Consider the following 26,391-nt stretch of genomic DNA (forward strand, 5'->3'; position numbering starts at 1 on the left):
GCACCTTTTACAGCTTACTGGTTTTCAGAGAGATGAAGGCTCAGCCTTCAATTCATTCAATGCTCAGCACCTCCAGCGTCCTGCTCAAGGGCTCCCACTGTCACCGGGCCGGATCCACGGGCTGCCTCGCAGGGAATACCGTGGGAAACCACCTCTCCCCAGACCAAAGGGAGGATGAGGCTGTAGAGCTTATCCTCCTTCTGGAAGGATAAGGAATAAGAGAACGCTGGGACTCCATGACAAGGCTGTGTGTGTCCTGTGGCCTTGTCCTAGGGAAAAAAAAAGATCTGAAGGACACTACCATGTTGTTCATTTGCACATGTTCAAATACATTCTCAGAGATAGTAATGACTTACTTTACAGCATGGAAAAAAGAGAAAATCCAGACAAGTAACTATTTTCCACAGGCTTAAATAGTTACTTCCTGAGTAGACCTTAAACGCTGAAGACTTTCTATTGGCAAGCCGGGTTTCCTGCAATAGTCTGAAAGAAAGCAGGAGCTCCTGAGAGTGCACTACCACCGTCACAATCTGAGCTGCAGTCAGGACCGGGGCGCGCGAGCAACAGCCAGAACTGAAAAACTAGGCAGTGGAACAGCCAAATTCTATGGAGGTTGATCAGTAACACCACTACTTTACATGAGATGTCTTCACGGAAGTATTAGTGCAAAATAGCTGTTAAGTACTGAACATAACACATACCACAGGATCACAGAATGGTTAAGGTTGGAAGGGACCTCTGGAGATCATCTAGTCCAATTCCCCTTGCTCCAGCAGGGATACCCAGAGCACGGGGCACAGGGCGGCATCCAGGCGGGTTTGGAAGATCTCTAGAGGAGGAGACTCCACAGCCTCCCTGGGCAGCCTGTTCCAGGGCTCTGTCACCCTCACAGCGAAGAAGCTCTTCCTCACATGGAGATGGAACTGCCTGTGTAGTCCAAAGACTTCGAAACACTACGGAGGAATTTTTGAGTACAGCCTGCATTATCCCTGCAGTAGTTTAGGGGCACTCCGGGTGTGGGCTCAGGCACTACAGGCCTGGGTACCCTGCCAGGCGCCGCTGCCTTGGCTAAGCCCAAGAGACCTAGTTCATGAGGCTGCTGATCGGGGAGGTGACGGCTCATCCTCCACCTGAGCCTACGTGAATCTCGCCGCATCGGAGATGTGAAAAACAACAGCAACCCATTAAATCTATTTGGGTAAGGAAGAAAGGAGAACTGGGGCAACATCTCACTTAAAAATAGCTCTAAAAGAGAGCTAGAATGCCTTCTGAATATTACATTAGCATTTTTTGAGATGGTTTAAGAACTCACTGTTTTTAACTAACTTGCTTCCTAAAGCAATGTGAAGGAAACAAATCAGAATGGTTTTACTGCTATGACTGCGGTAATGTCACACAATTAAAATAAGTATCTGCAATTAAACAGCAGCTCTCAAGGAGGAAAAACCTTATATGAATTTCCAGTTTAATTGGTCTTTCCCTATAAAAGAAGGAAGCCCTGAACAGCTAAGTCCTCCTCGACTCAGTGATCAAAATTTTAAACTCAAGGAAATTATTCTGTCAGTATCATTAACCTGTCAACAGCATCTTTAGGAATATTCTAAATAAGAAATGGGCAGAAATCCCTCCACTGTGGTGAATGCTGAGAAATCAACAGAAAGAATGGACGCCTGACATGTAACTTAAAACCAAAGAGCTCCAAGTCAGCTCTGCAACTGCAAAGTGCAGCCTAAGTCAAAAATCACATCTGCAACAATGGGCAGACCAGGAACAGAGATTAACAGAGAAATGGGGGATCGGGAAAGAACACAATTTACTAGTAAAACATGGTTCATTATGTAAATTAAAATATATACTTAAATAAAATGCAGGAGAATACATATGCTTCACAATGGAAATTAATTTGGAAATTAATTTTAGTATATTTTGATACGTGGGCCTAGGGTATTAGGGAAAGAGTAGATTTTCAGTTCAAAGCAAGGTTCAGAGGCAGGGAAATTACTGTGATTTTTGCAAGTTACCATTTGTCCTGCAGGCAGCAGCACCCCTGCTCCTAGTGGGCTGCAAACAAGGAGCCAGGAGGAGGCCAGCTTAAACCAAGCTGTTTGGGGGGCAGTGTGACAAGAGGAAATCAGATCCCTAATGTTTTGGGCTCAGACAAAAATCCTGCTCTTTTCCCTCACAGAGTCCTTCTTCCCAGCATTTCCTTTTTCTTTAATTTGTCCTCTCCAGGCTTTTCAGACTCTTCATGGGCAGCTAGAATGATTTTTTGTCTTGTTTTGTTTGTTTATAGATGTAAAAATGAGTAAAGTCTCCTGCTGTTCAAACATGTAAACCAGTCTGCATAAGAGTCCAGCGAGTAACCAAGCCCAGCACAGAGCACTGGGTCATTGTCACTTTTGGTGGCACTAGTTTTCAAGCTGGTTCAATTCTGTCCTTAGCTAAATCTTCTCAGTTCCAAGGGTCTTTGCATGCCCCAAAGCTGGTTTTCCACCCCCGGAATGATGAGGTTATAGAAAGAGATTAACTTCTCCTACAGACTTTTTCCTCACCGACCTTCGAACTTTGCAAGGCTGCAGCATCACGAAAGATACCAGAACCAACAAGTACACTTAGATTATTTTAGAGCAGCTAGGACTACAATAACTCAGAGCCAAATACCAGCCCTGTGTGAAAAAACTTGAAAAATTAGACTTTGCCAGTTGAGAGGAATCACAGGGTCATGCAAATTCTTCTGAGGAGCCCAGGTCCTGAGAAAGGCACAACTTCACTGCCAATGGTAAGGTGCAAAAGGCTGTAGAAGCCAGCATGGCTTTCAGGCTGAAATACCTCCCAAGGGCAGTCATCTGCCTCTGACCTGGCCGCTCTACGTTCTCTCCAAGTCAAAGAAAGAAATAGGTGCTTTTGGAGCAGAACCCATCTAGCCTGCTTCAGACATTTACTTCAGTCACATCACAGGAGTCATTTCTGACATTTTCCATAAAGAGAACATAGGGCAAGTTAATGAGATGACAATATCTGCATCTCATGAGATGAAAATCAGCCGCACACTTCAGAGAAAAGTGCAGATCTGTAACACCAGAAATACTTTTACATTGAATGTCTAAGCCTTTCATAATATCACATTAGTTTTAGGACAATAATTTTACTGCGCAGAAAAATATCAAGCTCACAGCCTCAGGTAGCCTTAGACAGAAGTCCTGGCTGGTATCTACACAAACCCTTTCCTCTGTGTCCTCCTTTTTTGCTGTGAGGTGTTGGAAACCTCTCATCTTCTCCATGAAGAACGGCATCCTGTAGGTCCCTGAAGACTGACTTTGAAGCTAATTGACAGAAGTGGTTTGGAATAAGCAATCAAACTTCCCACATTTCAGTTTTATTTGGATAGTTTATCAGGTAACAAATTGACTTTTTATGTTCCTGAATCTAAAAGTAACATGCATATTTTAAATACATTTCGCCTTTTCTCCTCGACTGCTAAAGCACTTGGAAGAGCAGCAGAAGGCACATGCCTAAGTGATGATCTTGCAAGCACAATGTCTAAAATCCAAAAAAAAAGGCATTTTTTTCTTTTTTCCCCCAAAAGATAAGTTTACAATGTCAAAAGGTCCTGGCTCAGTAGTTGCCACCAATGCCCTCTCAAATGACTGCTGTCCAGATTACAGTCAGCAATAAGAGACCACTCAAGTTTTGAGATCCGACAGCCAGGAGACCTTGCAGATACGTGATCAGCAGCTGTCATTTGTTTGCTTTGTAATAGAGGCTCCTGTCCTCACCTCTCTCAGGAGATTTAACTCTTCTCAAAAGTTCACTCAGAAGTTCAAAAGAAAGTTTCCAAGTGAAAATTATACTCTAAATTAAAGTCTAAACCAGTTATTCTCAAAAAATATGCCCCTATTTTAGTACTTATTTCAAAAATCATTGATTTTCTCAATATAGTTCCAGTCTGCATCAAGAAATTGCTGCCAATTCCCTAACTGAGTAAACCTTAAACTGCTGAAAGTGGGATGGAGGAGGGGGATCCACCCCACCCCCTGCAGCACATCCTTGATGTCCCTCACTGAAAGGAGTTGCCCAGTGCTACCACTATTTGAACCAGGCGGACAACGAACTGTGGGACCGGACAAAGACAGAAAGCAACTTTAAGTATTTGCTGAACATATTTCAGTGCCAATACCTGCAGAATTTTAATGCAAACACACGAAAGCAGATGTGCTCAACAGCAGGGATTCAGTGGCTTCTCCTTAGCTTTCAAATCACCGATTCAAAGTAGGGTGCATGAGGTGGGATCAGCAGTCAGGCTTACAGGACATCAGCATTTAACAATACAAAGACTCTGAGACAAAGTTTCTCATCCAGGAGAATAGATGGCAAATGCTTACAGAACAACACTTCCTCATTATGCTAGTGGTAAAATTGAGGGGGTTGTCATCAGAGGAAAATGGAGCCCTGCAATTTCAGGATTAGAATATGAATTAGAGCATTCTCTAGATGCCAGGCTTTTTGCTCCTGGGTCAGGGACAAAAATGTCTTCTCTGTTCAAGATTTTTTTTGCTAAAAAAAAAAAAAAAAAAAAAAAAAGTCTTAGCAGCGCCTTCTTTCTGTTGTCCAAGCAGGCTGGGTTCTGAAGGCACGTGTGCACGTGTGCTGAAAACCAGCAGGGTATAAGACTTGCCATATTAATCACAAGGATTAGAGACAGCAATGCCAGGCACAGCTCGTAGATTTGGGAATGCAGGAGCACGGCAATTTAGAGCCACGCTCAAAAGTCACCAGATAATGGTGGGAAGGCAGAGGCGGCAGCACGCCCTTTCTTTCAGCTCACCACTAGTAGGTGGAAGCGGGCGACATCGCTGTCTCTGGGAATGGAGACTAAGGAGGAAGATGAATAATGAAAAACGAAGCCAGGCCTGAAGAACTGTGAGCAATCAGTCATATTGTTGTTGTTGTTGTTATTATTAGGATGATGCCCTCTCCCCGCACACGGGCGCGGAGCCGCGTGCCCGCCCGCGGTCGCTCCGCTAGGCGAGCGTTGCCGGCCCTGTTAAGCCCAACCTGCGCCTCAGAACAGGTAGCGGACGTGCGCGGAAGACAAATAGCGCCCGAGCAGCAAAACACGGGGCCCATTCAGCAGAGCACATCATACATTTTTAACCTCATAGCGCGGCAGGAAAATGCTTTAAACCTGTAGCAAGTCAATGAGAAATCTTCCCTACTGGTAAGCACAATAGCAGCCATCCATTTCAATAGAAGTTTATCAGCAGTGAAACCTGACCGAGATAAATGAGGGAGCTGTTGAGCCACAGCCTGCCTCTGCCTGCTGCAGGCTGCCAGATAAAATGGGAACAAAAGCTCCCCGCTGGACCCCCTACCAGTCTCCATTAACCCCTGCTGATGCTTTATTATCGTTTGGGGGCTCCAGAACAGCAGAGCATGAATCAGCGTGTGAGAAATAAATAATAAAAGCTCATGTGTCACACAAACAAACCAGAAACGTGGCTTGCGAGCACTGCGCACTACGCCAGGGCGGCAATTAAACGATTTGGGAGCAATACTGCAGAGTGGGCAGGGAGAACACAAAAGAAAGCAGAAAAGGGAAGAACTCGTTATTTAAAATGAAGTATGGGGAGCTACTCCCATGGAAGAGCATGCAAGTACGCAGACATGTTCCTCGTGCTCTCATTCCACCCCCCAGATGCACACACGGACAAACACGCAGGGCAGGGATGAGGCGAACGCTGAGGCGCCCACGTCCGAGCGGCACCATTTGATCCCGCCACCAATGGTCTCTCCTTGGCCAGAGAGGCGGCACGCCCTCCGCTGCTCTCCCCTCAAATGCACGTTTGGAAGATCTACCAAAAGTCAGAGCACCTTCGGCTAAGCTTGAATGTACGGGGAGGGCACGGAAAGTGTGACAAATCTCCTCAGGATTCGTGGTTGCCATAGGAGAGGAAGGCGGCGGGAGGAAAAAGGAAGACGACTCAAACTGTTAATATCATGTTAGCTAGGAGACGTTCAACACATGGAACAGTTTGAGATTGTATCTAGTCGCCTAGAGAGGGGCCACATGCGATTCTGGACAGAAAAAGTCACTCGTATTCAACAAAAAAGAAACTCACCCTTACCTTTGCATTACTTTGCACATTAGGGTAAAAACCAAGTACGTGATCACACAGCGAGCAAGGAGTCACCCAAGAATCTTCCCTTTCTCTCAGCAAGCTCACCCCGAGTTCCCCACGCCGGGTCCAGCCACGCTCTTGGATGAACTCCCAGCACCATCCCGCAGCTCCATCCCACAGGCCCTTCCCACGCCTTTCCAACCACAGCAACTGTAACGGATGCTGCACTTGCATTCTGAGCCCCCACGGTCATCATCAGTTTTCAGCCCGTTTCTGCATGTGGGAAGCAGCAGTGCTACACATAAGGAAGCAGACTGCCGTCATTGGAACAGACTAACAGAATTAAGGCTCTCCAGACAGCAACTGGAATGTGTCTCAACCCCATGGGCCTACAGGGGTTTGTACAGGTTCAGTCCACAGGTTCCCATCTATGGACTCATCTCAGAGACTAATTAGAACTTATTACTAGGGAAAAGGGTAATAATAGAGCAAACATGGGCTGATACTTTCCAAGAAAATTCTTTGATTCTCCAGAAATTCGCAGTTCAGTGCGTTGCGGTTCAGAAGGCACTTCTACTGATGAGCAAACTCCCAGGGCATTCCCTTCCACAAATTGTCCAGTCTTCCCAAGAACACACGTAAGATTTTAACATCCATGGCCACTTCCCCAACTTGCCACACACGCTTTGAGGAACCACCTGCTTTTGTTTGTTTGGCATCTACCACCTGCCAGTAGCATTCACCAATGCCCATTTTTTTTGCATCAAGAGAGGCCAATCCTCTCCTCTAGTCACCTTATACATTCTTGTGTTATAGATATCTATTGCACATTGACATCTATTGACACCTTCTGCCCCCAAATTAAAATCCACCCCTCCACAAAATAAAATCCAAAACCAAAGAAAAATTGAGAGAAAAGTCAGAAGACTTTTGGTTTAAGGATTTAAGCCCAGTTTTCTTCAAGATTCTTTGCACATCCCTAACACAGTTGAAAACATTAGCTTTTTAGTAAAAGCGAGCAATAAAGTCATAATTCTCAAACTTGAAACCTTACAGGAAAAAACACCTAATAGTTCAGAAATCCTAAAATGCTAAAACATCTCTTGATGCCCTGCATGGATGCTACATTGCAACTTGGGACAACTTTATTCTGGGGGCTTCCATTACTTTAACAATACATTTTTAATTGTCCCTGCAGACTTTATTTGAGGTGAGATATCTTCTGTTCTATCACAGACATTATAGTGTTGGCACAAACATTTTATCATGTATTCCAGACAGTTTTGCAGAATTGCAGTAAGTTCATGCCTGATCTAGACGAAAATTTCTAACACCAACTGATCTAGCTCTGAGCACAATAATTAATGAATACAGAACCAAGCATGGAGGATGCCTAGCTTTCCTTTTGAAAATTAGATTCAAGTTCTAGGCAGTATCAGGGTTGAAGTGCTATTTATCTGCTATAACTAAATCTCTAGGTACAGGTAAGTCTTTCTCCTCTTCTCTTAGAGCTGCTAAAAAGCTAGGTGAATTCTAGACAATAAATCTTGTTCTCAGGATGGAGGAAACCACCCTCCCCGAGGCTCTCCCAGGGACAAAGCAAGCCGCCTTGCCAGACTGAATTTACTGTAACTCTGAGGGAGAACAAACAGTTGTTGTCAGCACGGGACTACAATTTCACATTATCTTATTTGAAGTTATAAATAAATAAAATTAATTTTTATAAGCCTAGAGAAGATTTGTGCCCAACCTGGTAAGTGCTGAAAACTATTTGCAAAGTTAAGGATTCACTGAGGAAGGTTACAGCTCAACAAAAGGCAGGTGAAGACTACCAGGATATAGCAGACAGCTAGGGCTAGTTTGCACCTGCTGGTAGGCAGGCTTCTTGCTTCAAGATAAACCAACTTCTGCCTCTACTAAGTTAAGCAAATCCTAAACACCACCATATTCTCACAGACTGACAAAGAGATAATGGTCAAATCTGTTCCATGAACTTTACATATAACATAATAAATCCAAAATTTAGAAGAGCTGCTTGTCCTCCGACCCATTTTGTTTTTAACTGAATGTCTCAGTTGAATATACTAGAAAGAAAGGAAATGAATTGCCCTTGCTGGAACCCTAATAAAATAAGACAGACTGTACAGAATATTCTTAGGAGTAAGATGATATAAATATGTGAAATGAGATTTCTTTAAAAATATGTTCTAATTACATATAAGCAAAACAGCACATTGAATAAGCTATAAATGAAGAAGCAACAAATGTTACTCCTAATAAAAGACTTCACTCCTGCTGATCTAAAAGGTGACTTACCTAATCCTCAGCCATTTTTTAAAAGAACAATCTACTACATAGACACTATTGCCATTTTAGAAAAAAAGGTTTGTTAAAGCCCAAAGCAATCATTACCACATTGCTCTTTTAAGGCCAAACAGAATTCAAATACCGAGAAGAATCGAGCAGCGGCTTCTCTGGCCCCGGGGAGCGGCACACGCGGGCAGTTACACACCTCAATTTTGTCCGTTTTCGCATCTCCCCAGTAGATTTTGCTTTCCGCGTAGTCCAGCGCCAGCCCGTTGGGCCAGCCAAGCGACGTATTCACCAGCACCGTCCTGTCCGAGCCATCCAGGGCTGCCCTCTCGATCTTTGGGATTTCTCCCCAGTCCGTCCAGTACATGTACCTGCAACAGAAACAAAACCGTAAGAATTAATTATTAAGCTAAAGTTTCAACACTCTCCTAGCTTTCTCCTGACTATTGCCCTCCCAAACCACACAGCTAGGACACACACATTGCAGAGAACTTGGCATTTCCAAGCCACAAGAACTTCCTTTTTCTAGACAATGACACCCAACATTCAAAACAGCCCTGAGATGTAAACACACCGGCCCCCTACATGAAACTTAATCTGTTCAGCAAAACTGCACAACCAGTGCTAATTCTGCTATTAGCCAGAATAAACAAGCAGTTCTGCTCAGTCCCCAAACATTTTCAAACAGCAGAAGGAGGAGAGGCAGAGGCCCATTAAAGACAACCATCTAGCAGTCCATAGGGAATAGTGGTCCTTCAGCCTTAAGGCAGTAACTTAAAAAAATTCTTCCTTTTTGGAAGCTCTGCAGCAGTTTATCGTAACCTCCCATTATCTGCATATAGCAACACTGAGGTGTCTTCTCCTATATGACTAGTATTGACCGTGTTCGTGACCAGCTCCTCACCCAGCCATCGGATCCAGCACAATCGCTCTGGGTTCTTCCAGCTCTTCCGATATCAAGATTTTTCTCATGGTGCCATTAAGCCTCGTAACTTCAATCCGGTCTGTGCCAGTGTCAGTCCAGTAGAGGTTTCGGGCGACCCAGTCCACGGCAATGCCATCGGGATGAGCTATCTGCGCCGTCACCACAAACTGGCTGCCCGAGCCATCGACGAGGGCGCGGCGGATGGCCCGGACTTCGTCGTCGGTCCAGTAGATGTAGCCTTCCAGCGGATCGAAGTCGATGGCGATGGCGTGGCGGATGTCCTCCAGGGGCAGGACAATGTCGGTGAAGTCTGGCGTGTCCAAAGAGATCCGTCTCAAATCCGTGCGGCGGGCGAGCAGCAGCAGCTCCGTGGCACCTGTACGCGCAAAACAAAGGCACAGCAACCGTAACTCCAAGAAACGGGCAAGAATCCTGGTGCAGAGCAATCCCGCTACCTTGACTCCACAGCGGGGCCCAAAATGACGGGCAGCAGCACAGAATTCCACTCAAAGGCTTCAAATGTGCAGGTTGGGTTTCTGCTTTTTTTTCCCTCTCCTGAAACTGTCAAATGTGTTTACAGCAGAAAGTCAATAGTCATTTTCTTGTAAAAAACGAATTACGTTGGACACACTTTCTATCCTCCCCCTCCAAATGCAGCGAAATAGATCGGTGACTATGCTTTCATTTCATGAAGTCAACAGATGGACAGCAGCCTCCTAAATGAAAAACCAACTAAATAAATAATTTACTGCCAGTTTGAAGTAAACCACAAAAAAATTTACTGCTGCCCCTCACCAGTGAGGGATTTGCTTACTGGCTGTTGCAACTCAATTTCCTTTCCTTTTCCAGCCCAAGCTATGACATTTCGCTGTAAGGTGCACAAGCAGCACACCCCATTCGAATTACATCAGGCTATCAGTTTGGAGCCTGCGGAGAAGAGGGAAGCTCAGCCCCCAGGGAAGCCTGAGCTAAGGTCAAAGCCTGGGCACCCCAAGGGCAGGGAAGGTGTCTGGCAGCTGCAGGGGGAAAGGGCTTGGCAGGAGTTGAGGTCAACACAAGGACAGCGGGAAAAAAGGGTATATAGGTATAAATAATTGGCTAGGTGTCAATATAGGTATATAATGGCTAGAAGGTATAGGTATAAATATAGGTAGGTATAGGTATATACATTATATATATATATAGGGATAAACAACAGCTAGATGCATAGCAGAACAACAATTAAAAGTGCTAGGTCAGTGATGTTAAAAAAAAAAAAAGAAAAAAAAAGAAAAAATGTATGGTGCCTGATGCCAAATGGCTTTCTGAAATATCAATAATTGCGGTTGCTGTTAGATGAAGCCTTTCTGCATGTCCAACTTGGGGCTGATGCCAGGGAAGCCTTCGCTTAGAGTAAGCTCAATGCATTAAAGACATGCAGTGCACTTTCACAGAGCTGCAAGAAACAGCACCTTTCAAAAACTGAAAATAAGAACATTAATGCTAGTGCCCTCATTGGAGGTACAGAATCGATTAAGATCAGCTACAGCATCCCCTGTCCTGGAATACTCCTTCTCTTCAGAGACACACGTACAAGCAGAACCACAGAATGGTTGAGGTTGGAAGGGGCCTCCAGAGACCATCTAGTCCCACCGCCTGCTCCAGCAGGGACACCGAGAGCATGTGGCACAGGGTGGCATCCGGGGCGGGTTGTGAAGACCTCCAGAGAAGGAGACTCCACAGCCTCCCTGGGCAGCCTGTGCCAGGGCTGTCACCCTCACAGTTCTTCCTCACGTGGAGATGGAAATTCCCGTGTTTCAGTCTGTACCCATTACCTCTTATTCTGTTGCTAGTCTCCACCAAGAAGACTTTGGCCCCATCCTCTTTGCGGTCTCCCCTCAGGTACACACACTACTCAGCTGTCTTTCTAGGGAAGAACTCTTATGAATTAATGAACATCAAGGGAAGAAGGGAAGAGAACCTGTAATTACATGTCTAGGCATCCTTAAAATAATTTAAGGCTTGTGACAGTAAATGGAAAACAGGCATGTTAACAGGATTTCTAAAATTACAGAAGCAACTAATCCTGTCAGGAGTCTACATTTTCATTCAAGAATCTCACACAATTGAGCATTAAAATATACACACACAGTAAAATATAACTAATCCTAACTATTTAGAGGTTCAAGTGGAAAAGAAATCTCACTAACTTCATGCTCATTTATCCAACTTACCTTTTAAACAAAATTGTGAATATAGTATTAAGAAGAAGTAATACTTTTTTGTACGAATGTGAACGGTGTGTGAACGCACTAACCTCAGATTTCTATACAAGGATGAGACTATCTACAATCCATCAGATATAAGAAGCTTAAGGTATAACTTAAAGATACCTTGTGTGCTCCAGCTGGAAAGAACAATGATCTCAAGGCACCAGCACCAATTCCCCGGCAAGACTGCTCGAGTACAGCCGGGCCTTGGCTGAAACTCACCCCGAAAACCGACCGGTTGACCTTGTGACTGTTCTCAGAGAGGGCCCCCTTTGCCAGCTTCAGCATCCTGCTTTCAGGTTGCACCAGTTCTGTTTAGGCCAGCACCACACTATGTCGAAGTCTTAACTCAGCACCAGGAAATGACTGGCTTTCAGCTAAGGCCTATTGCACACTGGATCCTTGAGCCAAGGATTTCATGGTTTTTATCAAGGGGCTTGGCTGGCAATCCAGCCCCTTCTCAACCACATACACACACACAGCACTAATCAAACCATAAAAAGTTTAAAGCTTGCTTGAAAGCTATTACCCACCCATTTGCAAACTGACACCTCAGCTGCTTAGTTAGATCACCAGTCATTTTGTTTAGGAAAAAGAAAGGGAGTAGCAGAGAAACATCTCATTTTAAGATAGGCTGATGGAAAAAAAAATCACTTCAAATGCTCCCAGGCTTGTCCAGACAACAGCAAGAAGCAAAATGCAAAATTCAGACACCGCTGTGGAATGACCACATTACCTCCTTGACCACAGTCAAGGGAAACAGGATTTCCCTGAAATAAAACAAACTATCTGAATTTGTGACAACCATCAATCATAAATTTTTACATGATTAGGCATCAGTAACAGTACAGCCAGAAGAACATTCAAGATCCTTATAGTTGCAAGAACATAACAGTAACTTTTTTTTTCTTCTTCATCATTTCTATTCCAAAGATCACTTAAGAAGGAAAAGCTCAAATCTGCCAGACAGCAAGATCAGAAACATACCGAGGCCAGTGACTCTGTCCTCTGACCTCCCTGTTCCCTCTTCCCTTGCTGCCCTCGTTACCAATACCCATCTCCACTCATGTTCTCTCTGCCTCTTCGGATGGGGAGCACGATGGAGAACATCAGGAGTGTGGAATGATGATCATGCGGAAGACGAGCAAAACAGCAGGAAAGGACAACTCACTGCAGCTGCTGCACACCAGCGTAACTCAGTTTTCATTTGCCAGTTGTTGTAGCTGTTGAGCCATGAACTCAACAACTCAATGGGTTCAAATGCTTTCAGAGGGGCATCACGGCTGCAACCAGAGCTCTGACTTCAGCACACACAGAATCACAGAACGGCTGAGGTCGGACGGGCCTCTAGAGATCATGCAGTCCAACCCCCTGCTCCAGCAGGGACACCCAGAGCACGGGGCACAGCCCGGCATCCAGGTGGGTTTGGAAGACCTCCAGAGAAGGAGACTCCACAGCCTCCCTGGGCAGCCTGTGCCAGGGCTCTGTCACCCTCACAGGGAAGAAGTTCAGAACATGTTCTTCCTCAGATGCAGACAGAACTTCCTGTATTGCACCTCACACCCATTACCCCTTGTCCTATCACTGGCTACCACTGAGGAGAGCTTGGCAGGCATGAAACGCACTCGCAGGCATGAAATGTTTTTCTCTAGATCCCTTAGCTCTAGAGAATATAAGAAAAAGATAATGCATATAAACAAAGGATGTAGCAGACCAGACTTTCAGATAAACCCACATGGGACCTGGAGAAGGATTTATGGTGGCCGCTGATGTTTCAGTGCCCACCCCGTCACGCGCACTCGAAACCTCCACGGGAGCCAGCGCGGGGCAGGCGCCCTGGGCAGGCAGCACCACGTCTGCCCATCCGTCCGTCAGTCCGGCCCGGAGCCAGACGGGGTGGCAGCGAGCGCGTTCCCAGCGGGCCGGCCCCACGGGGCAGGAGCCCCACGGACACCTGCAAGCAGAGCAGGGCTGCACCGCCTCTGAAGCCGGCTCCTKCTGCCTACCATCCTGCTCATCTCCCACACAGCCTGAAATGATCTTAGTGACGCATAACTAACGAAAAAAAGAATTAAAAAAATACTTAAAATTCACACTTATTCAAATTGGGGGCCATGTTCAAATTTTTAAGTGCCTTAAGTCAGAGGGTATTCAGGATATTTAGTATTTTTTTTTAAATCAAGTCATTTAAGATGCCTAAATATGTGCATAAAGCTTTACTCCAAGCTCTTATTTTTGAAAGCTTTAGCCTACTTTTATTATGCAGTCTGAAAGCTGGGATTACAAGCTCAAGGAGGGGGCATTACATTAGTCCTAGAACTAATACTTCCTCAAAAAGTCACTGCTAAAAATCATCATAATTTAAATCTGGAGTGAAGCTGAAGTCAGAGGAAAGGGGAGAAAAGCGGATGCCTAACAGAAGCATGCAGATCTGCCTTACAAAGCTTTACAGTCCAGGGTCTAATGCCTTGCTAAACCTCACAGCAAATTACATCTCCTCAATGATAAAATGATAAATAATATTTTTTTTCTGGCCTCAATCATGTGTAAATTGTTGACCTATAAAACTATCAATTCCCGAGATTCGTTCTGCTTCACAGGCACATGTGCAGGAACTCATACAGTGAAGAAATGCTAAACCAAGGACGTGTATAATTCTTTCTCTGTGGCTTCGAAACTGAGATTATTACTAAATCCTTATAAATATTTCTTTCTTAAATGTCTTCCTCAGTTATACAGTCACTATTGTTCGGGAACCTCCCACATAATCATTTGAACAGAAGACTAGATGGGCTGAACCTTAAAACTAGAAAGGTAAAAGGAGAAGGGCCTGAAATAATTTTTTTTCTCTCACTTAAAAGATGGGTTATTAAACCAACATCTTGATCCAGGCAATCAAATAAGAACTCTGGCTGTTTCAAGCCAAGTGGAAGGGTGCATTGCCCACTGGGCAGCCATAGATCGCAAAAGCAGGGGCCAATTTTTAGCCACTGTCCCTGCAGCTGGGAAGGGAGAATGATGCGAGTGCCAGCGGGCAACGCAGGGATTTCTCCCTCCTTGGAAAGGGGCAGAGCAGCCAGCAATTCATGCTGAGCCCAGAACAGGCGCTTTTTCCTCATGAAGACATTGTCATTTCTTTGCTCAGCAGAAGCCATCATTGGTTTTCCTCAATAAAAACTGTGGATCTGAATTGGCAGTAGCAAATTCGGGATATAAAAAGGCAAAAAGTAAAACTGACCGCAAGCAAAGGAAGATGCTAAGTCCATGAACAGGGGACCTTCAAAAACTAATGAGAATGCAATTTCCAACACAAAGCTGTAAAACACATTTAAAAAACACATTTAAAATTTATTACATAAAGGTGTACCAAGCTGGGCATCTAACGGTATCCTGAGCAGACTCCAAGGAAGAGCGGTGCCCACGACTCAAGAGAACAAACGCGTCCTGCGGGACAGCAAGTGACGTTACAGGAGCGCGAGAGCAGCACAGGCCCAGAGCGCGCGGGCCGCCTGAGCTGCACGCTCAGACACGGCTCCTGGTCAGATCGGACACGACCCACCAAGGAACAGTCGGCTACGGAAACTGGTTATTCCGCCTCTCTTCTCTTGGAGGGAGGGATGGGTATTTTTAAGCTTTCACCTGCACACTCGGGGAGTGACGCGTCGGCTCCCAGCCCACATCTCTGGCCATGAAATAGCTGCTTTGTTTCGCAGGGGAACGGCTGTCAGGAGCCGAGCAGGCGGCCAGCGCTATCCGCTACCAGGAAAGCGGCGAGTCTCGCTCCAAGTGATCGCTCTCTTCTGCAGCGCTGTGGAGAGGCTTTCATAAACGGGGAGCAGGGATCGATATTCCTGACTCTCATGAGAAACAGTGAAATCCCTCTTAGGTGCAACCAAGGAAGAAATAACGAAAAGCCAAGAAGCCGGAGGGAGGGAGGGAGGGAGGGAGGGAGGGAGGGAGAAGATTTGCAATAAACCCAGATTATTCAGAAATGCTCCGTTGCCACGGAAACGGCTCGGGGCGGGTCAGCCAGCCTCACCTTTGGCTGCAAGGCCCGTCCGTCACTGCCAAGCCCCTGCAAACACCAGGAAGGCGCACATGGAATGGGCCGATCTCCTCTCATCAGAGAGGCTCCTTTGGGCATGAAACAGCTCAGCTGAGGAACCGACCTGGGTCCACAGCCAGAAGACAAAACTCTCTTAAGAAAGGAAAGTCACATTAAGAAAAGTAAAAAAGGAGGCTGAGAAAGTTGTCGCTCTGCTTCACCCACATCACTTAGGTGTTCCAGCTCTGAGCCTCAGGTTTAACTATTCAGGAATTGGAGTGGATGTCCCTGCTGGGAATTAGCTCTGTGCAGGATTAGTGAAGTGGAGGGAAAACAACGGATCTCTCGTGAAGGTGGGCCTTCAAAACCTGCCTGGATGCCGCCCTGTGCCATATGCTCTAGGTGTGCCTGCTTGAGCGGGAAGGTTGAACTAGATGATCTCTAGAGGTCCCTTCCAACCTTCAATATTCTGTGATTCTGTGTAGGCTGAGGAGTGCCTGGGGTGAAGTAGTATCTATAACTTGTCCCTGAGGCCACAGTGTGCAGCGTGCATCAGGCTAAACATACACGGTCTCTATTGCCTCCCCTCCCTCCCTCCCTCTTTTTCTTAGGAAAGGAGGCGAAGAGTGATTTGGAAAATGCAATGGCAGAATAGCTGGCAAAAGTGCCACGTTACATTAACATGGATATCACAAATAAACATCTTTGTGAAATAAAATTTCTGGTAAAATAGAAGATATATTTTGTGAGCCATGAATCCTTTATAGCTGCAGAACATTCAGTTTGAATTTTCATGTATTCAAGCTCTGAGTATTCTGAAAGCTTAGGAAAGTCTGAGGAATGAACTGATAATATAGGGAGGAAGGGGCCAGGCTCTTCTCAGTGGTGGCTAGTGATAGGACAAGGCCTGATGGGTGTAAGTTGAAACATGGGAAGTTCCATCTCCATGTGAGGAGGAACCTCTTCCCTGTGAGGGTGACAGAGCCCTGGAACAGGCTGCCCAGGGAGGTTGTGGAGTCTCCTTCTCTGGAGGTCTTCCAAACCTGCCACCTGCGCCCGTGCTCTGGGTGTCCCTGCTGGAGCAGGAAGGTTGGACTAGATGATCTCTAGAGGTCGCTTCCAACCTCAACCATTCTGTGATTCTGAATATGGCCATTAATTTTGACACACTCTAAAATCAATCAAGATCTTTAGCACAGGGCAGTTAATGGGGGTGACTGGTTGTTTCCATAAGGACCAAGTGCTGGACTCTAGAAAGGAAAGTGCCGCTTCTTGGACAGAAAGGCCTGTTTCTTCAGTAAGAAGACAGTCGGCCCTTCGTGCCTAGAGAGGACGGTCTTTTTCCAGTCACCAAGGAATCAAAAGGAAGCTCCTCCTCTCTCATTCTCTCTGTAGCCTTTGCTCAGCCTTTGCTTCTCCTCCCTTCTGCTTCCACTGGGCTTGGTGACCACAGGGGCTCTTCGCGCAGTTCGGCTCTCGGGAAGATGCCCCTGTGGAGCAGCAGCTGTTTCAGCTCCCTGGGTCCAAGACAGACTTTATCCCCGCGCATCAAGTAGCGAGAAGAACACGTGACTTGCGTCGCATCCTACAAACCAGCGACCAACCCAAAGCATCTCCCCTGTGCCTGGCAGAACTGAGAGGAAAACTTCTGTGCAAGTATTGGTAGGTTCTTGCAACAACCTTGCAAGGCTAATTTAGGAGCTGCTTTTGAGGTTTTTCATATAAAAGCAGCAATTTATTTTAACAAGATTCACAGAGACAGAGATATCCACACAAAAATAATCAGCAGAAAGCATGAAATAGCGTGAAATTATGGAAAACACTGAATGGTAGCTGACAAGCCTAGAATATTTTTTTAAATATAAAATGAAAACTTAGCATAAAAATTATTCCTGTATATATTTTATTTACCCTATTTACAGTTAATTCTGATGTGTCTTTGTTTCTTCCTCTGCTTTACCATAGAGGTCACAGAGAAACACTGAGTAAATAAAAGATTATTTATGAGAGAGTTAATTTTCCTCCAGTGTTTATTTTGATACTGTTTAAAGTGCTACAGCAACCACAGCACAATGTCACAAGAAGGCCTAGGCTTGCAAAATAGAAGAATTTGAAATCATAAACATTAAACCATAATGAGGCACTACAAGGAGTTTTTGCCATCAGCAGCCCTAAGTCTCAATCATAATAATTTAAGGCTAGATCTCCAACACCTCCAAATTATGCTCTTCATTTCAATTTCTTCATACTTATGTAGGTGCACAATTTAGGCATGCAAGATGAAAAAGATGCTGTGTGTATGAGTATAAATGAAAATCAGTTGTTGGAATAAAATTGTTTTAATCACATAATCATATTAGCTGAAAACAAACTCACAATCACAACGGTAGCCACAGCAGAGGAGGTAGATGGACATCATTTTCCTCACTACAAGGGAACAGCACACTCCACCAAAATCAGCAAAAAACAGCAGGCAGGCCACAACTGTAACCTCAACTTTGCGACTGGAAGGAACCTACCCTTCAGCGACCCCAAGCTGCTTCTTTGAAGAGTAGAGGGATTTTTTTGATTGTTTTTAAATCACACCCATACAGCAAACGCATAAATCATTTCAGTTTCCCACCCTTAACGTGCATGATGCCATAGCAGAAAGCAGCCCTTTACCTCCAAAAGTTACTGCGTACTTAACCTCAAAAGATCTTTAAAAAGCAAGACCTACCATCTTTGCAGGTCTTCCCGTTCTCAAGGAGTTTCACGCCAGTGGGACACGCACACTGATATGAGGGCTTGGTGGGGGACATCAAACACAAGTGGGAGCAGCCACCATTATTAATTCCACATGGGTTTGTAGCTGTTAAACATAAATCACACAGATTAATGCTTCTGATAACGAATGGCCTCATCTCCTGTGTCAAGACGCACACAGCTTGCGAGTGGCAGAACTGGTGGCAGCAGCACAGATTAAAGAAGGAAATGATAAACACAGAACAAGTCAAAATTAATTCTGAGTGTTGAGCAGTGGGGTATTTATGATACCAAAATGCACCGATGTTGAATGTTTCCTTTCTTGGGGAAGCAGCACTTAGGTCTAAACAAGAATCTTGTTTCATCTCTGCTCTTCCTGGTTTCACAAACTACTCAGCATGTTGGTGCTGAATGCATAGTAGGTTGTAGATATAAAAACTAAACACAAACACAAAAAATTAACGCAATGGTTAAGACAGTGGCTATTACACAAAGCTAGTTTTGCTTTCTACCGTCTGCCAAATTAACAGTACTTTCCATTCAAGAACTACTACTCAGAAAAAAAATAAAAATACCAAGCTGGCTCTACATTACACATGATGCAGAAAAAGGAACACAACAATAGGCTAAATGTGGCAGGAAGGAGAGAAAGGGAAAAAAAGCTTTTTTTTGGACATTAACTACAATGTAAACAATATCCGAGTTCTCTTTGGGTCTTTTCCCAGTCACTGCACTGGAAAAGCTGTTGTCACCATGTGAGCGAAGGCACCTACCAATATACAGAGGGATTAATTAAGACTTTTGCAGTTGAGGAGAGGAGAGGAGGCAGCTTACCGTTGGGCTGCCTCTGCTGGCTGAACGCGTGGATATCCATGGGCGAGAAGATGTTGGCGTGTATCTCCCGCAGGTCCTCCCCCGTGTACTTGCTGCAGGCCAGGATCGAGTGCGTGTTCCAGTCGGTCCAGTACAACGTGTCCCCAAACAGCGTCAGGGCAAAGGGATGGGGAAGGGAGCCTTTCACCACGGCTTGCCTAACAGGGGACAAGGCAGGAAATGAATATTCACGCACAGCTCACGCTGCAGTTTTGCCCGAGCAGTTTTGCCCTTGTGGAGAGCAGGTTCACAGAGCAAGCACTGCTGACCAATGTTCTCCGCTTCCTTACAGGCAACAAACGCAGTGCACCCACTCTGATGGGTGACTCGGGCAGCAAAGAGGGGGTGAGACAGAAGTCTTGGTTTCAGGCTGCCTGCTGACGCTGGCAAGTCCAGGAAACGCCTGCTGAAAGGCTCACCGAGGTCTGCAGCTACTGGCTAGCACTCCTGCAGCACTCAACAGCGCGGCGCTCTGCACTAGCTCTGAACCCCGCTCTGAACCCTGCTCTGCTCTAGTTTTTCTGCTCTGAAAGGAAAAAAAAAAGTTCAACAAATGGTTTTAGCAAAAAAAATTAAACTTAGCTTACAAGACTCACTATTATGATAATATAAGTGGGTATTTTTTTTTGTTTCCTTTTTTTTTTTTTAATTAAAAGCAGTGTATTAAACAGACTTCTGTTGTTCTCCTGCTACCGTAATGGTATCATTTCTGAGCAATTTGGGTCACTGTCTGTCTCCAGGTTCATAAACAAAATTAAAGGGTATAGCCATATATTTTATGGATTTTATGTTTATACACAAACAGGCTCATTAGCCATCACAAGAATGCAGCACAAACACTGCTGAAGACAGTTCTTTCCAAGTTCTTGTGATGTAGAATCTAATTATCTACACCCAGGTTCCTCAGAACTGGAATTAAGAAGCTCAATTCTTAGGGTCCTTTAATTTAAAATTACAGAAAAATTCTGGATGGAAGGGTCCCTGAAGGTCACCTGCTCCAAGCTGACCACACAAGCGCCATTTTTACGAGTGATTCTCCCCATCCCTGTCCTCCATCCTAACTGCCCAGTGCCTAAGTGTTCGTGCACCCACTCTCGCACTTAAGCTCCCAGTGCACACCGCAAATATCCAGCCCCCTCCCTAAGCTGAAGCTTCATGCATAGCTCCACTTCAAGCACACAGAATACCCACTGCCAAGCTGCCAGCTCGCTTCTTGCAGGGCAAAGAGTATCTGTATATTTAAAATACCCAAATGCTCATGCATCACTTTTGCAAGCAGGTCAGCACTGAATTAGTTTAGTAGAGGACAAAATTACTCTTGCTTTCCAAATGAATGTTAAAACAAAACAGAGGAGTGCATTAAAGCAATGAACTAGATGGCATATTTTACCAATGATTCTGAGTACAAAGAAGCTACTATCATTACCATTTTTTCCCCTTTTAGCTTCTGGAAAAAAAACCAAACATTACCTTTAAGTTTTCTACATTTTCTACTTCTAAAACCACACACATTCCCTTAGTGGTCACTGTAACATTCCAGTTCTAGAACCAAACAAAAATAACTATTTCTTGCTTTCAGCTTACCTCTGCCCAGAGTCAGATATGTATTTGCTTTTAATTAAACGCACAATCTGAGCGATTTACAAAAGCCAATTATAACACAATTTACAGCTGAAACCTGCCAGCCAACAGTGGAGCCAGAACAACACAACATGCTATTCAGCATAAAGGAATTCTTATTCTACAAAAATCAGCACAAATTCCACCCCCCAAATTCTAAATGCCTTCAAATATGAATAGTTTCATTTCACAGCAGGACTTGAGATTATCTGAACCCTTTGTTATATGGAATCTAAGCAATAAAACACAAAGCTATCATGATGACCAAACCACTGCCAAGGAGAACAAGTCCGAGATGAAGTGATGCTGAAGCCTGCTGATAAACAGATTCTCCGAAGCATTCCTACTAATTACTCCATTACATATACACACATATATATTTATATATTTTATTTTTATGAAAAGTTAAGTTTTAAAGAGGATTTTTAAGCATGACTAGGGCCAATCAGCTCCCGGTGAGAACGAAGCTCTGGGCGCAGCAGTCGGTGCTAGGGACAGCGGCCCGTCCCCACAGCAATGCACAGGGTGACGGGTGCCCCTAGGGAGGCAGGCCCTGAAGGGGCAAGGTTCAGCAGGAGGAGGGAGCGACTTCCCCACACTGGGCTGCCAGGCTGGAAGGGAACCCTCTCAAGCTCACATCATTTGCTAGCTGTATAGGGCTGTCATATAGAAGGGGCCTTCGGCCCGATATGCCAGCACGTATTCCTCGTATTCCGTAACAGGAGTAATACTGGGACTGTTATCACAATCGTGAGGCGGTCGTTGCCTCAGGTCGAGGGCACCGAGGGGCTGAGCGGCCGCACAACGGGCGCCAGCGGCAGGGGAAGCCTGTGTGGGGCTGACGGCTCCGCTGCGAGCCTGGACACAGAGCGGGAAGCACCGGCCTGGAGAGCGGGGAGAGGAGCAGGGAGAGCTGGGAAGGGAGCTGCGCAGGGGACCTGCTGCAAGCCCCGCTGCAGGACGGGCAGGACGGAGGCAGTCTTCAGCAGTTCCTTACGAAACACAGGCTGCTGCGGGAAGAAAAGCGCACGGCCTGCGCGGCATCTCCTTCCCGTGCTTCCCGTGCACGGCGCTCCCGCCAAACCGCATGCTCGCCGGCAGCCAGGCCGGACACGGACACTCAGCCCCACGGACGGCTGAAGGGGGAATCCAGCTGCATCGACGACTCTGGGTGTCGATGGGGGTGACCCCTTCCAGCCTCCCCATCGCCAGCCCCGAGTTAGACGTGGACAAGGGAAGCCCCACAAGCACCACCGCATCCTACCAGCCTCGCAGGCCCTTCAAACGCGGCGCCCCAACTCCTCGTGTGCTTGGGACGATACCCCAGAGATGACCAGAAAGGGAGAGATGGGCGGAAGGAGCTGCGCTGTTAGTCCAGTAAACATCTCCAGGAATGGAATTGCCAGCATGGAAACTGGCAGCATACAGCCTTGCACTAAATACACTGGGACCCCAATAATCTTCCCTGTGCTGGGCATACAGTCACACGAGTTTGCCTTGGAAAACCTTGGTGGACACTGACACACAGAATGTCACAATCTTTATTTAACCGTCTGGGAAGGAAAGGAAAGGCTGGAAGAGGAGAGAGAAAGAAAACAAGAATTTCCACTGGAATTAAACTCCATGTTTGTGTCTATCAGGATTTCCTAAAAACAGCTATTTATAGTACCATCATGGTAATCAGAGATGCAATTACAATAAAAAAAACCATTATGCTAAAGGACTTCCTATAGCCTGAAGAAAATACATATGCAACTTAGCTATGTTCACCTTTATTCCACTGTTACGCTGCTTGAAAGGCCTGTGAAATACTTCGAGAAAGGTAAAGAAAACAAAGAAGAAACAAAACAGACGTAGTAAGAGGGGCTCTGGATCTCTGAAACAGAATTAAAAAGACTAAGTTCACAGATTACCCGACCATTTTTATATTTCATGTAACTCTTCATACAAAAAGAAAGCCACAGAATTCAAGCTATAAAAATAACTAAAAATAGTATGAAGAATAAGATTTTTTTTCTCCCTAGACCAGAAGAAGGTTTTATACCCAAGAACATGGCAGAAAAGACACGTAATCACAGACACCACCTCCCTCCATGGAAACAGCCAAAACTTCACGTTTAACAAATCCCTCTCTCCGGCCTCGTTGCCATCAGCCCGTATGGAAGCCAGGACGGCTGTAGCACACCCGGGGCCCCTCGCACATCCCGGCCTGCACCCCACAACCCACCACCATCCCGGCCCCACAGCAGCAACGCTCACTCCTAGCTCTATCAGAGTGCAGCAAGATACAGGTGTAACACTAAAAATTAACGTTACATTGGAATTTAACAGCCAGCTGGAATAACATATTGCTTCGGTGCTGTTATCTGTCCAATCCAATATACAATGGAGCTCTTTCCAACTCAACAGAAAGAGAAGAGGAAAGAAAAAGATACTACCCACATCTGAGACCATGAAGCACAAAATGTGCACAGAGGAGGTCTAAAAAGGAGATAGCCAGAGCCCACCATCCACTGCTGTATACAAAAAATGACAATTATTATTTAAGCATTACTCACTGTCTCTGCCATTCAATGAATGACACAGGTCGCCCAAAGCCCTTACCTGCCTCCCTGTCCCTGCTGCCCTTACCTGCTTCCCGTCCCATCCTGTCCCTTCCCATCCCGTCCCTTCCCCGCTGAGGGTGCTGGGGAGGCTCCCACCATTCCCACACTGATGTTTGAACTTGCTTCCCCTGGAGGCTCCCGCACACCTGGCACCATCTCCCAGGCTATTGCACTCGAACCCACCCACTACTGCCTTTGATACCCAAATTCAAATACAACTATCAAAGCTGGAGGCAACGAAACAGTGGTTCAGTTTACTGCTACATGCTCAGCGCTACAGAATTATCCTAAGAAACAGACCTGCATTAAATCCATCTCTTCGGCCTCTAAAGCCAACTCACTGAAAGCAGTTAGTAAATACGAACGATCAGGACTAGTATGGAGGTATGAGACTGCTTAGAAGCTCAGTTCATTTACTAGACTTGAAGATGGCTAATCCAGTTCTCTCTAGTGGTAATGAGACAACTGAATGAAAAACATAAGTGAAGGTCCATTTCAAATACTTGAACCATATCAGACATTTCGCTCTTACCAGAGCATTTATGACCCACAGGTCAGCTTCAGCAATCTGAAGAAATAAACAGATTATCTGCTTATTAGGCTATCATAGATCCTTGATGTAGAGTTAAAAAAAAAAAGACTTTTTAATAGAGATACACTTTCATTTTCTTTTGTAAATCATTTGGAATAGATTTTGTCTGAAAAAATGGAACTGGAGAAATTCACTAGATATATTCACTAGATAAGCATTCCATGCAACTGCTATAACGAACAACTCAAGATCAGAGATTTTCATGAAGCAAAGAGCTGGTGCAGGAGCAAAAACCAGGGTGGGCATTTAAGCGCCCAGCTGTAGCTCCCATGAAACAGAAGGCAGCAGCGACGTCAAGGCGAGCGTGGCCGGTGTCTGTCCTGCCAAGCGTGGGACACCACCCTCCTTGGATGCGTTGCCTTCACCAGCTTCATTCAGGCACCGAATCCCTGCTTGGGCTTTCTGTTTCTAACATGACGGAGTAAAAAGATTACCTGACAACTTCCCAAGAGGGCAACGTTCCCATAGCAAGACTTCCACCTTGCTTAGGATTTATCCTTGCATTCCCCTCAAGGGGAAAACCTCCTGCTTTGGTCAAATTAGGATAGCTGCACTGTAGCTATGAACAAAACCTAAGAGGCTGAAGCTTCTTGCTTTGCTGTTACACTCCCAAGTTCCAGCTGCTGCAGGCACTGTAAGGCACTTCAACAGAGCACGGTATTATGTCTTACTGGGCACTTTCATATACACCAGCAGGTAAAATTTACCATCCTGACTGGTAAAGGCAATCCAATATTCACAACTGGATATTCACAACCACCTAGCGGTGAAGGCTTTCCAATTAGCTTAGATATTGTTGAAGGAAGTACTTACGGGATGCTCACACCTCTGTTTGCTGTGTTTTATTTTACTTCTTATCGCACATGGCATCCACTTTCATCTAAGATGCTTGTGAGGTGAATTCTTCGCAGGCATCTTTTCCCCCCCTCAGTATAAGAAAACCCAAAGCGGACAGAACACCATTTATTGGCGTCCCCTGTCCCCCTTGATGAACATGGGTAAATGGAAAGGCCCAAACTCTGCAGCATGCTTTCTGAGCTTGTAATATATGGCAAAAGGTATCCAGAGAAAGGTTTTGATTGTGCAAATTAACCGTGTTTTACAGAAATGGTTCTTTCCATTGACAGATTAAAACGCCATCACACTCAGAAAATGGCAAAAGTTGCACAGCCCTAACTTGTGACGTCTGGAGAAACTAGCCAAGGGCTGAAGCAGCGTCAGCCTGAATCCTGTGCCCCACCGAATGAAGAGGGACTACCAGATAAGTGAATTTATATCCTCCTCCAAGCCCACAGGTGCCCCAGGCAGGGCAGGGAGCTCCAACTCCCCCACAAACTTTGCAGTTTCCTCTGCCCCCAGTTTAACACAGACATCTGAAACACAAGCCGAGAAAACTCAATTGAATTTTTGCCATAAACGCGTGCTCAAATATTCCTATTGGACCAAAAGCCTGGTTTTAATTATGTGAAAAAGTAAACAGGAAACACTCCATGTTGGATATTACACTGTATTTTAAAACCCAAATGTTTTCTCCTTTGCCACTTTAAACCACGAGTGCCATGAATTTCCAGAAAGTACATGTAGCAAATAACACATCTAGCAAAAAAACTCCAAATTCCAGCTTTACTGAAAGTTTGAAAAGAGAGTTTTGCAAAACAGTGCTGGAGAAATTAAGTCTCTCAGTACGTCATTCTTCAGTGAAGCCACCTTCAGGACACCCTGCACAGCTGGAAGGCCTCAGGCAAGAGGCGAGCAAGTCAGCGAGGCAAAGGGAGCAGATGAGGGAGCCTGGGAGGCGGCGCAGGGATTGATCCACAGCCCACGGAGCGCTCCACACACGGGCCTCATCCCTTGGAGCGCTCCACACATGTGCCTCATCCCTTGGAGCGCTCCACACACGGGCTTCATCCCTTGGAGCGGCTCCTCCTTCAGCTCCAGCAGGACTGAGCTCAACCTAAGCGCTGGTCACGGCTCTGGGGAGCGGGACCCATCTGCGCTTGGCCCGTGCTACACGTTTCCCTCCCAGGAGCCAGGCCTGTGCTATGTGTTTCCCTCCCAGCAGCCAGGCCTGTGCTATGTGTTTCCCTCCCAGCAGCTAGGCCCATGCTACGCGTTTCCCTCCCAGCAGCTAGGCCTGTGCTACGTGTTTCCCTCCAGCAGCCAGGCCTGTGCTATGTGTTTCCCTCCCAGCAGCTAGGCCTGTGCTACGTGTTTCCCTCCAGCAGCCAGGCCTGTGCTATGTGTTTCCCTCCCAGCAGCTAGGCCTGTGCTATGTGTTTCCCTCCCAGCAGCTAGGCCTGTGCT

General features: G+C 45.7%; 1 protein-coding gene across 2 annotated transcripts in view; it reads right to left on the reverse strand.

Moving 5' to 3' along the window:
• The window catches only part of LRP6 (LDL receptor related protein 6), a 98,784-nt gene that overhangs the window by 35,215 nt on the left and 37,178 nt on the right, over nucleotides 1-26,391 (reverse strand). Inside the window, exons 3-6 of one of the 2 annotated variants that reach the window (XM_026044769.1) lie at nucleotides 19,231-19,427; nucleotides 18,371-18,502; nucleotides 9,337-9,733; nucleotides 8,632-8,803 (exon numbers count right to left, since the gene is read on the reverse strand). In XM_026044769.1, the coding sequence (XP_025900554.1) occupies nucleotides 8,632-8,803; nucleotides 9,337-9,733; nucleotides 18,371-18,502; nucleotides 19,231-19,427 (898 nt within the window). Of the gene's footprint in view, nucleotides 1-8,631; nucleotides 8,804-9,336; nucleotides 9,734-18,370; nucleotides 18,503-19,230; nucleotides 19,428-26,391 lie in introns of those variants that run through there. The other variant, XM_026044768.1, reaches the window with a different exon arrangement.

Source organism: Nothoprocta perdicaria, unplaced genomic scaffold, assembly GCF_003342845.1.
Source record: "Nothoprocta perdicaria isolate Ctin4 unplaced genomic scaffold, notPer1 scaffold_380, whole genome shotgun sequence".
NCBI lineage: Eukaryota > Metazoa > Chordata > Aves > Tinamiformes > Tinamidae > Nothoprocta > Nothoprocta perdicaria.